General features: G+C 33.9%; 1 protein-coding gene across 6 annotated transcripts; it reads left to right on the forward strand.

Moving 5' to 3' along the window:
- Positions 1-356: 356 nt before the first annotated feature.
- LOC130710401 (protein CHUP1, chloroplastic) lies at positions 357-11583 on the forward strand. Of its 6 annotated transcripts, none has more exons than XM_057559650.1 (9): positions 357-636; positions 765-887; positions 7098-7713; positions 8129-8551; positions 8643-8774; positions 9280-9461; positions 9679-9790; positions 10465-10608; positions 11063-11583. In XM_057559650.1, the coding sequence occupies exons 3-9, from the start codon at positions 7114-7116 to the stop codon at positions 11174-11176; spliced, it is 1707 nt and encodes a 568-aa protein (XP_057415633.1). In that variant the 5' UTR covers positions 357-636; positions 765-887; positions 7098-7113; the 3' UTR covers positions 11177-11583. The 6 variants fall into 6 exon arrangements, with proteins under 6 accessions (XP_057415633.1, XP_057415636.1, XP_057415631.1 ...); XM_057559653.1 differs by having other exon boundaries at positions 798-887; XM_057559648.1 differs by having other exon boundaries at positions 358-636; positions 7023-7713.
- The last annotated feature ends 1679 nt before the right edge of the window (positions 11584-13262 follow it).

Raw genomic sequence — 13262 nt, forward strand, 5'->3', positions numbered from 1 at the left:
TCTCCTTATCTATTTTTTCTTCCAGTCCATGGTAATGTTGTAATATTAGTTTTTACTGTACTTAAAAGGGTCAGCAAAGATGAATGAGTTGAAGTGTCATTATATTCCCGCTTCTTAGCCGTTAGAATGAGACAGAAAAAAGTTGGGGTAAATGGGATATTGTTAAAGTTTAGTTAATAAATTAATTGAAAATTAGTTTGATAAAAACCTCAGCAATGTTTACCATCTAATTAGGCCAAGTACCAACCAGAAAAGGGTTGATTTTGTGTTCAAACCTCTATTGCAAAAATGGGTTAGAATTTAAGCACGTGTAATCAAGAGCCAAGTTACAAAAGACAAGGCATTTCAAAGATAATCACAATTGCATTAACAAATGTCACCTCTTCTGATGTGAAATCACAACAAACAAGGGAATAGCTTGGAGTTTTTTTCCTTATATATTTTAAGTAATCCTTCAAAGTGAATCACCTATTTGGCTATTTACCTATACACTCAACCCCCTACTACCATCTCTTCTCTCCTATAGCCTTTGTTTCCATTTTACATTTCCAACTCTTTTTCAAAATGAAGATCAATTGCCGCAAAGAAGCATGCATATAAGACAACACCCTCCTCCACCCATGGCTCAAAGCCAAGGTACCTAATTCTTCCCAACCAGGTTAATTTATCTGTTTTTGCATATACACACACACATATATATATATATATATATATATATCTCCAGTTCCTTAATTCAGCTAATATGTGTTCATATTTCTTTCTAGATGATGACATCAAGGAGATTAATTAATTTTCAGGGCTTGAAGTTTGCTACTGGTGATTTGTGGTATATTGAGGCTTGAACACTGCAATTTATTGTGAAATACACAGAGGAAGTTCTATAGCAGGTATTTTGTTCTAGCTTGCATCACCTTTTTTTTTCTCATAATCAATTATGTCACTTAAAAGCTACTAGAAGAAGTTTTTCTCCATAAATGATTCTGACTTCAGAATTTCCAAACATGCAGTTAAGTCCTTAGCACCCAATTAACTCATTTCCCCTAAATTTTCAGCTTTTTTTAGTATCTTTTGTGATATAAACTTGATTTGATTAGCTTGTTTATATTGATTCATCTCAAATAGTGATAGCTGCAGGCTGAAATGCCCTGCATAACTAAAGCTATATAATTGATGTTAACTTTAAGTGAAAAAAAGTTGAGTTTATTTGTCTCTTGACAACTACCAAAAGCAAACTTGCCAACAAGTTAGTGACATTAAAAGGAAGCATTTTAAAATTTATAAACATTGCCGAACAAATAGATAATGCATGTAGCCTTAAATTGGCTCTACATCTTTGTAGGCATCTAAAAGAGATTGCAAATCTGCATAAAATACATACTACCAACTAGCTAGGGGACTTTAACAATGGAATGAACTCAATTAGGTGGTCCTCATTTTTCTAAGTGAGACAAAAACATGTGATTAAGTATAGATGTTGTTTGGATAACGTGGCACTAAGGGACTGTGGTGGACTCTGAATACTATGTGGTGTGGTGGCTCTAAAATCTAGCAGGTGCATGCAGATGCAGCTGCAACTCATTTTCTCTCACTTTCATGCACATTCATGTCCTGCCACATGTGCTGCATATGCAGTTTTTTCAGATTTCACGGGTTACCCTTTTCACTCCACTAATTGTTCTTTTGAGTAAAATCATGTAACACACTAACACTTTGGCATATATATATATATATATATACCTTCCTAGAGCTAGGATTTAATGTATGTTTACTATGTGGGATGGATGTCAGTACGCACTTTATAAGAAATTTTTAATGGAAGTATATATGAAACACTTTTTATAAATTGATAAAAGTTTATTTATATTGTCCAACTGATATTTAAACACCCAATAAAAAGAGTTTTGTGTATTTTTTTATTTTAAAATATGAACTGACATTTGTTTACATGTGGTGTCAATAATATTCAAACATAACTTGATTTGTTTCTCCTTTCTATTGCCCCTCCCTCCTTTCTTGAGTTCTTGTTTTGGGATGTCTGTATGTCAACAGAACATGATAGTTCACTATACAAAACCCATCTGTTCATACTTTCCTTGTAAGATAATTCTGCTACATGCTTTGGCATGGACTAGCAAATCCAACCTTTAATAATAAAACTCTATATTCGAAGTCCAATATCATATTGATTGATCGAATTCTCCAACTTCTATATCGATCCTAGTATATAGTATACTATATCCCTGATAATGATCCTTTCTGTGTAAACCGATAGAGAAACATACCATTTTCATGATTTTAGAGCTTTAAGTGAAGAATTGCAAACTATACTAGTATATAGCTCGTGATAATTGATGCCCACTTCGTTTTGTGTCTTTTGATGCAAAATATTGAGATTATCAAATTGTTCCTTTTCTTTTTAGAAAGTAATCTGTAATCATACTTACTTAAGGAAGGCACACCTTTTTATTCACATATTCTTTTATATTAGCTATTATATATTTATATATAGTAGTTTTACTATTTTTTTTCTTAGTAAATTCTGTGGTACCTTATTTTTTTTTTTGGGTTGTATCAAGTAATATAATAAATTATTACCATATTATTCCAGGTAAATACTACATATTTAGATTTTACTTTATTTATCAATTAACTTTATCTAATGAAATTCATTTTTTAATAAAAATGAACGAGTGGAGGAAACAAATGATGGTGATGGAGATGCGTGAAATTAAAATAACTATGGTTGACGGATGAACAAAGCTCAGAAAACACAACTCGTAAATCTCATGTCCCTAAGAATGGAATGATGCATTACTACGATAGAACAAAACCAAAACATTTTCTGTTACATGAGTCTATATTATCGAACCAACTCATTTTATGTATCACACCTTAATTTGGCTTAAGATACCACACCAAACACATTTTTTCTTATAGTTATGGTCATTTTCTATTTTCATTTTCTAAAAATAGTTTTTATTTTCAAATTTAGAAAATATGTTTATCTTAAATTTATTTCATTTTCACCGTTGTTGTCGTCATTGCCACCACCACTCCCACAACCATTATCACCATTATCGTCGCTACTACCCCACTATCATCACTACTATTGTCGTCGTCGCCGCCACCACCTCCATCATTGCTGCCACCGACATCGTTAGTGTCACTTACACTGCCACTGCCGCCAACCTGATCCACCATCACCGCTTTTCATCTCACTGATTGGTGGTGGTACGACAAAGTCGATAGTGGCTGCAATGGTGAAAGCTGTGTCGATAATGGTGGCAGGGGTGGTGTGGTGATGGCGATGATAGTGGAGGTGGCAGTAACGATAGTGATGACAAAGGTAGTGTTGGTAGTGGTGATAATGGCAGTAGCCACGGTGGTGACAGCTCAAGCTCATTTTCATTACATTTTCATTAATGAAAATGACATTTTTTTCATTTTCTGTTTCTCATATTTTGCAAAATATTTTCTTATAAAACATTTTCTAAATATCAACCACACATATGTTTATTTTTTTCTTTGAAAATAGGCAAAATAAAAAGCCTTAAAAGCGTTCAAATTTTTAGGCTGGCAATGGGGGCTAACTTGTCTCGACCCGCTCCACACTAAAGCGAATCGAGTTGAATTGGTCTGGTAGGTAATATGAGTTGGAAATATCAATTCGCTCTACTTAGTGGCAAGTAAATATTAAAAAAATGTAAAAGCATTGAAACTTTTTTTAACATATTGATGGGTTGGCTCGTGAATTGACTCATTAAAAATGCATCTAAAACACGTAAAAAAAAAAGAGTTGGTATGCAGGGTGGCCAGCTTGATTAGTGGGTTAAGCACAACGATTATGCAGGTTTGGAAGCTGGATTGTTTAACTCGCCTCATTCCGCTAATGGGTTAATCGGATTAGCTCGATGAATTAAACTCACATAGCCACCCATGAAATTTTACACATACGTACCAACCTCGTATAGGGTATGCAATTAGTTTTTCCCAAATTCTACCATAGTTGTTTTAACACACTTTCAATTGGTTTTAAAAAGCGCACACATTAAACGAACTCAAATTAATGATATGTGAATATGTCTTTTTATTTCTTTTTAAACTGAAAAATAATAGATCCTTAGTTTTTATAAGTTGCAATATTTCCTCTTATTTGTTAGTACTTTTGTTTTACAGAAATATTATTTTTTAGTTTTAAAAACAAGGCATTACGCAAGAAAGGGTTAGGGGACCAATAATTTTAATTTCATATTACATTTGGTGCCTTTCAGATTTGATACGCATCTTTTTTCTGAGTGGTTTTTTTCTTCTTTTTTGTTAATTTGTTTGATTGTGAGTGAGTGGTTTTTTGCTTTATAAGTGATGCCCTTTAAAGAACTAGATCCTAGGCCTTACTTAGATTTGCGTGGCTTCTTTTTTGGATGGATCTTGCACTCCTATTTTAATGATTTGGGATGTCCATTGTCCCCACTTGGCCACTTCTATCTTATTAAGAAAAATAAGAAATTAAAATAATATAATATTTTTATTAAACTAATGTACTTGCCCCTAATTATCCAGCCTATGTGCACACACCACTTTATTGTATACTTTATGTAAAATTATGCACCAATCACACTAATGTGTGTGTTTAAATTATATTTTCGTTTACGATGGTTTAAAGCACTTTCAATGAAAATTAATGTCTCACGCAACATTGAAATAAAAGTAGTTTTTCTTATAAAAAAAAAAAGTAGTTTTAGTTGAGTGTCATGGAAATCTAAACAATAATTATGTGAATATCATACTTTTTCTTGCTTTATCTTTGGTTCCCTTGCATGTTTTTTAAATGCTATTTGCTTCAATTCATGGTCCATGTTCTGGGGAAATGCTAAATTACCCGTGTAAGATAAGGAAAAGAATGCGACAGAAACCGACCTCAATAAATTTGATTTTGACATTTAAGGCAATAAGGCATAGAGGTCCCATATCCTTACAGACTATTTCTAGACTTATAAGAGACATTCTATTGTCTTCCGCCATGATCAAAGCATTGTTTCCCCGAATACTTTAGTAAGAGATTGATGAATTTTGTTCTTGCTCAAATTATAAAATCATTTGGAAAGACATTCCTGATGCATGAATCATATTTTCAGCAACAACCAATGAGGATGTTTAATTGTGTTCTTGAAGCTACAATGCAAGACAAATTTGTAATCAAAGTGCCTTGAAATCAAGTATACTTGGTTTAAAGGTTACCCACCTTAGAAAAATCAAAACCCAAATCACCATTGAAAGTTACAATTAGTTAACACTTAATAATTCAATGATATACCTAAACATACAAACAGTGCAAATATTTAGCACATCTAATAGACATATATTTTTTTTTCTCTCTTTTTATGTATATCACATCAATTAGTATTTTTTTTTCATTTCTTATTCTATGTGTTTTTTAAATGTCTGCACAATACAAATATCTACCAATTATACTTTCATTAACAATTTCACCTTAGAAGTACAACTTCATATCTAAAATAACAGAAATTGAAATTATATGTTTGTGTTTATATATATTCAATAATAATAATGATTCTCAAAACACTAATGTGTGATCCTAAATTTCACATAGAATTGCATGTGTGATGAGAGCCAAATAATTGGAATTTTCTCCCCGTTTGCACTAAAAAACAATGCTTCTACTTAGGACCAACTATCACTTTAGTCATTACAATATGACAATAATCATCATTATGTGGAGGTTGTTGTCTGTATATATGTACTCTAGTACTCTACAACCCATATAGGACCCCATTACAACTGCTAATTGCTGTCTTACAAGTTACAACACAAGACACACAACAAAACAAAAGGATAATCCAGTAATAAGATTTTCAAATAAAAAAGCAAAGCAGCACAAACAAAAGTTGGTAGAGAATTTTAAAGGACATACACGCAATTGATCATTAAAGAATTTGCACATTTTAGAACATCTCCAATGCTAATTCTTACTGTAGTTGTTAGTTCTTAGCACTATTCATGTGGGCTCGTACTGTCACATGTGCTTAAGCAACTCTTTACAGATTTTGTTCCAACAATGAGTTTTTAGTTTTTAGCATTATTTATCTGGTTCCACAATATCATTATATTAATATTTTTTTATTTTCATATAATTTTGATTTGAATTTAAATGCTAATTCAATACTTAAAGTAAATGAATGAGAGAAAAAAAATTAATTTTTTTTACTAAGAACTCAAAAAGTAAAACTTCTTATATAAGAATCTAGTTCTTATTTTTAAGAACTAAGAACTCCACGTCATCTCCTCTAATGGTTAAGAACTCAGTTTTTAGTTATTATCTCAAAAATAAGAACTAAAAACCTTACATTGGAGATGCTCTTATATACTAAATTTATTATTTTTGACAAAGTCCCAATAGGGAAGTAGATATAGATCTGATGCAACATTCATACAAAAAACACGTTATTAAATTGTATGTCATATGAATGTTGACCAGAACTATATGTTTGTGTAACACTTCCTTTTAGATAGTCTCTGAAACTTATTAAAGTGACCATCAAGCAATTGACATGAGGTTCAGAAATTTCGAGTTTGAGTTCCCCTCAATAAAGAAATTTGAGGGTAAAAAAAGTTAAAATATGAGGGTTTTATTATCATTGAAAACATGTTATCAACTCGAACATGATTTTCTCGCGCAAACTATATGCATATATTGAAAATAAAAAACCCTAATTAGGGGGTTTGACATTAGTTTAAGAATCATAAAAATACAATGGGTTGGGATCATGTGCCACGTAGAATAAGACAGAAACAAAAGAAAATTGACTTTTTCTGCCGTTTCTTTTAGACCGGCATCGAACTGTACATGCGTCATCGTGTCTGCATTCTGCGATCTTCGTTTTCCACTCAGAAGAGAGTGATTTCACATTTCCCACTTCACCTTTGTGAATTTTCGCAAGTGGGTCATCAATGGCGACCCTGTACCATCGCTAATAACGTTTCTGTCTTTTTCTACGTGGCAGGTTCCTGCTACACGATACATCAACCCCACTTGGTACTTTTCTTCTTTTCTTCTTTGATCTTGGTTCCTGTTTCAGGTCCCATTTGAGAACCATGAAGCAAAAAACGCCACCATTGATCACAGGGAGAATTGTGTTGAAGCAGAGCAGTGAAAAGTCAATACTGCCACCACCACCCCAGCAACGCTTGAGAGCGGCTAGAGAGTCTCCCAAGACACCACCTGAGGTTGTGAATAGAGTTTTGTCCATTTCATCAACCAGAGCTAAGTCTGTGCCTCCAGACTTGAAGAACAGTTCAAAGGCCAAAAGGGGTCTTGTGCTGAACAAGGCTAAGTCAATTGAAGAGGTTGAGGGGTCTCAGAAGGGTAGGGAGGGTGAAGAGGCTAAGGTTGTTGTTCTTTCTGCTGCTGCTCGGATACGGAGAAGGGTTGGGGATTTTGGTTTGAGGAGGGGTGAAGATGATCCTGATGGGAAGAATAAGAAGAAGCAAAAGGAGGTGGAGGAGGAGTTGAAGGAGAAGCTTGAGGTGAGTGAGAGCTTGATTAAGAATTTGCAGTCTGAGATGCTGGAGTTGAAGGTTGAATTGGATAAAGCTAGGAGTGTGAACATGGAGCTTGAGTCTCAGAACAGAAAGCTCACTCAGGAGCTTTCTGCTGCTGAAGCTAAGATAGCAGCACTTGGCAACAGTGTAAAGGTGAGAAATTTCTTGGGTTTTGTTTTGTTTAGCCTCAGAAAACATGGAATGTGTTTCAACTTTGAATGCCCTTCAAAAGTTCCAATAATAATATGTTCTGCTTGTTTGGAAATACTTCTATAATTGATTCTGAAGTCAAAATCAACTATAGGGATTAGCGGCTCTGAGTGTCTGAATTGATTATGAGAAAGGATAAAATGATCCAAATATTCATGTTGTTTGCTAATTCTGCTTATAGTTTCAAGGTGGTTACTTGATTCATTATTGGAGTCATCAACAGCAATTGGATTGGATTTTTATCATGTGAACTTATATGGTGGTGTGAAAATAAGGCCAAATATATGTTTAGGCATAAAAGTTTATTTATCATGCACTGCTTCCTTGGAAATGGATCTGACTTTTTTCTTTGATGAAGAAGGAGCCAATTGGAGAACACCAGAGTCCCAAATTTAAAGACATTCAGAAACTCATTGCTGACAAATTGGAACGGTCTAAAGTAAAAAAGGAAACCGTTCCTGAAGCAATTTTTGTTAAAGCATCAATTCCAGCTCCAACACCAAGTCGTGCCGTTCCTGAAACTAATATAGGAAGAAAATCTCCGCCCAACCTATGCCTGCCACTGCCTCCACCACCGCCACCACCAATCCCATCTCGGCCTTTAGCAAAATTGGCTAATATCCAAAAGCCCCCTGCAATTGTGGAACTATTTCACAGCTTGAAGAATCAAGATGGAAAGAAAGACTCAAAAGGAATGGTGAATCATCAGAGACCAGTAGCTAGTAGTGCACACAGTAGCATTGTAGGAGAAATTCAAAACCGTTCAGCGCATCTTTTAGCTGTAAGCATTGTTTTCAGTTGTGTTTTTAACTTTACAATATGTACTAGTATTAATTAATGAGTGATGAGTTATGACTAACCATCCTTTCCAGATAAGGGCAGACATTGAAACCAAAGGAGAGTTCATTAATGACCTTATAAAGAAGGTGGTTGATGCAGCCTACGTGGACATTGAAGAGGTCCTAAAGTTTGTTGATTGGCTTGATGGTGAACTTTCCACATTGGTAAGTTTCTGACTAAAATATTTACCTAGTGAGCCAATGACTTTCTACCTGATGCATCTAATCTGTTATAATCCTTTATCATTAAAATAAGTAGCTTTATACCTTTATGATTCTCTAGTACCATTTTTTATCTGGAGATATAGGGTGGTAGCTAATGCTTCTATGCTTAAATCTATTGCTGAAGATTGAAAGATAGGCTCGCAGCTCGCTGATTTAGCATTTAATATCACCCCTACCAAAAAAAATTAGTATGATCTTTCCTTACTTTCCTTTTTCTTTTTACTGGTACATTTAGTTTAACCTTAGTAAATTATCTAAGCCCTTCAAGGAAATCTGGTTTAAGTGCAGGGGATAAGATAGTGTTACAAAATTTCATTAGTAGTTGAGAGTTGAGACATAGCTACGAGCTTCAAAGAAATATGTGGGTGTTATTTGATGTTGTGGTCAGGTGGTAACAACATATAATACCTTGTTTCTTACTAGCTTTGTATACTGTATTCTGTAGGCTGATGAGCGCGCTGTCTTGAAGCATTTTAAGTGGCCTGAGAAGAAAGCTGATGCAATGAGAGAGGCTGCAGTTGAGTATCGTGAGCTTAAAATGTTAGAACAGGAGATTTCCTCTTTCAAGGATGACCTTGACATTCCATGTGGAGCTTCCTTGAGAAAAATGGCTTGCCTATTGGACAAGTAAGATACATGTCAAGATAATGTTCCTTTTATTAATTACAGATGTGAAATTTGTATTTCCGTTACATTCACTTAAAAGCATTTTTATTTCAATCTATTGTGAAACATTAATTTCTGTTGAAAATGCTTTTAAGCATTGCTAACGGAAATCCAAACACACACTAAACTGGCTGGGGATGTTACTAACTTCCTCCCTCATTTCGTTTCACTAAGATAGGTCTGAGCGGAGCATACAGAGGCTAATCAAACTGCGAAGTTCTGCCATACGGTCATATCAAGTGTACAACATTCCAACTGCATGGATGCTTGATTCTGGAATGATGAGCAAGGTATCATTTCTTACGCTTTTACTTTAGATGAGAACAATGACACAACATCGTAATTATTTTGTGGTTTCTGATCAACACTCAAATTATATCTGAATGACATAGCAATGGTTTTAGTTTGTTTGTGTGTGAATAGACATAGCACTTGATGTGAATGGCTCTGTCCAAGGCACAATTGGGCATAAATAACTCTGTATTTAATCCAATTGCATCCCCACCATTTATTTCTTTGCTTTTAGTCTTGATCTGACTCAATGTAAATAGGACACAGCTGAATGTAACTAATCCAGTGAAGGATGTATTTTGTTTAGGATGTGTTACTCCATAAGTCAGTCTCCTCCTCCATGATCTAGAAATTTGTGCAGTTATCCATTTGTTTGCTGAGGCACATTATATGACTTCCTCTTTTGAAACAGAGTCATTTCATATTGAAACCTAATTATATTGTAACTGATTGCCAATAACTATATCAGATGACCATCCAGCACACCTATGATCAAAATCAAGGGCTTTTATCAAAAGTTGTTTGTATTTATATCTAAGCATTTCAACAGAGCATTTTTTTTTTAATTTCATTGTTACCTTATTGAATTTATAGGTAAAAGCATTCACGCGTGCTAAATTTACAAGTTTTCACTATAAAACTTGAATTGATGAGTAATATACCATCTATGCAGATAAAGCAGGCTTCCATGACTCTGGTCAAGATGTACATGAAAAGATTGACAATAGAGCTTGAATCCATTCGGAATTCAGACAGAGAATCTAGTCAAGATTCTCTTCTTCTTCAGGGAGTCCATTTTGCATATAAAGCCCATCAGGTAATTTTTTTAGCTACTTTCTGCTGATTTTTCGTCATCAGTTTGGATTTCCTTGCAACTTTGAGGACTGTGAATGTGAACTTGTAAATGTTCACAAACGTGCCATTAGTTCAGATCATGAGTTGAAGCATTGAACTATCCTAATATGTCAGTATCATCAAAAGAACAAATAATGTTCACCTGAGTGTCGTTCAATGAATATAAAAATTAAGATTGTTAACTTACTGAAATGGCTCTGAAAGTTTTGGTGCAGTGGAATGCATTATATTGATGATGCAGGTTAACAAGCATGTTTACTTGTTATATAACACCGTAGGCATTGCACTAAAATATATTAACATGTGTTCACAAATGTACACAATTCAAATATCTTTTTTTTTTTTTGAAAAGTAAATATCTTTATTATACAAGTTAATTAGTAAACTGTCAAACTTATTTTGTTATTTTTGTGTAGTTTGCTGGTGGTTTGGACTCGGAAACGTTGTGTGCTTTTGAAGAGATAAGGCAACGCGTCCCAGGAAACCTAGCAGGGTCTCGAGAACTTTTAGCCGGCATACCATCATCATGAGAAGAGAAACCATTGATTTTTAATGCTTCTGCTGCTGCTAATGGTTAGAAATTTGGCTCCTAAGCTAAAACATCCATTATTCTTTTTCTTATCTCCAATGCTTACACTATGAACCCCTCAGAAGAAATATGGAGGAACAAGATCAAGAGATTCTGAAGAAAGAACACTCTAAATAGTTAAGTCAAAGTGCTAGTCTGCTTTCAAATCCTGTCAAGACCTAGGAATAGAGGATTTTCTGTTGAGATTTGTGTAATTTCAATGGTGAATTTTTTATCTAGCTCTCTCTAATGCTGTAACAGAGAACATGAAGAAGCAGCTTTGCCGTGTGTAGATGCATATAATTAACTTTTACCAAGCTGTTTTAATAATTTAATTACCATGTTCAATTTGTAGACATTTTGAAGCAATTTCTACCGTGTTCTATAAGCACTTTGGTTCTTTGTTCAAGAAGAGAAAGTTACTTGTAAAAGCTAAATCTTGTTTGCATCAGCAAAATCCTGATTGTGATACATTACTATATTCAGATACAATGGTTAAAGTGTTAATCATATTACATATTGAGAAGTTTGTATGGGGAAAATATGATGGTGATAAATTCATGGATTTTAGTAGATTTTTTTTATCACTGAAACTTGTCCATGTATATTTTACCTTCATCTATAGCATCGTACAAAGCACATCATACTTATGTTTATAAACAAATTTAAATATTAAGGAAAAATACAAAGGTATGTAAACACTTAACAACATGATGTTGCTTTGCTCCACCACACCTATTTTCGATGTAGCTGAGCAAGTTATCTTATTTTTTTTAAGATACTAACTGAAAGAAATTTTTGAGGAATTTAAATTAATGTGAAAAATGCACGTGGTGACCGGCAATTGGTAAAAAATTTGTTCCATATGCATTATGACATTATCTTATTCAATATAAAAATATTTTATAAATTCTTAAATTTTGGTATAAATACCATTTTTAGTTATTTTATTTGTAGTTCTTTAAACAATTTTGGTGGGAAATATATCGAATTATAATAGTTAAAATTGGAAATATGCGGCACAAGTTCTTTAACATGTTTTTTTCACTGTCATATCATGATGGATTTCCTCTCTCACTTCTCTTTCGTGTCATAGATTTCCACTTCCACCTCTCCTTCGTGTTAAGCCTACAGGTTAATAATAGATTGAAATAATCTAGAATTTTTATTCAAGAAATGAGAAACACTATCTGCTGCTAACCAAGACATGTTAAATGATAGTAAGATACAAAAGACTATACAAAGACAGTGTAGATCTCCCACTTCAAAAGAACTAAATAAAAAAATATATATATGTTATGAGAAAAACTTCCATGGACTTAATTGAGAAGTTCATGTTGCTATACGGAAATCCTGCCCATTTAGATTTAAGCAAAATTCCAAATGAATACTGTACATTAATTTTCAAAAACATCACTACCATTAAAATCAGCTAGAAAATAGTGTCAAGAATACCACCATCATTTAGATCACGTGGTCCAAGTCCATCAACAGATACTGCTAAGGAACGGAGAACAACACCGGTGAATAATTCTCCTTTGAAGATATTGAGACACCCAACTGCAAAATAATACTTGCAAGCTGGCTACTCATTCAAATCTGCCCAACTAATCTTTCTAGAACGTGCCTCTTTGTTCCCTCTGGTAATGTATAAGATGGATCATAGATAACTTGGTTCTAAATCATGTTTTAAACAATAATATCAAGCCATTATGAAAGGTTTAGACATAACATAACCTATAAATAAGAGTGAAATATGGGTTGGCAGGCTGACCCAACTAACCTATTAGTAGCCCGTCAAAATACAGGTTAGGTTGGGTTGGACCACTTTTAAAATTTAGGTTCAAAATCTCAACCTAACCAATCAAAAAAGGTGGGCCAAACGGGCTGGCCCAGCGAGCCAAGCTCACTTTTCCACCCCTAATACAAACCCTATAGGGATGAAACTCTCAAGTCTCAACTGCATATTTAAGTACTATCTACTCAAGTGCGCTGAGACCTGTTGGTGGCTTGACCTTAATTTAATTATTAACTAATGGAATTGCCCG

This window comes from Lotus japonicus, chromosome 4, assembly GCF_012489685.1.
Source record: "Lotus japonicus ecotype B-129 chromosome 4, LjGifu_v1.2".
Lineage (NCBI taxonomy): Eukaryota > Viridiplantae > Streptophyta > Magnoliopsida > Fabales > Fabaceae > Lotus > Lotus japonicus.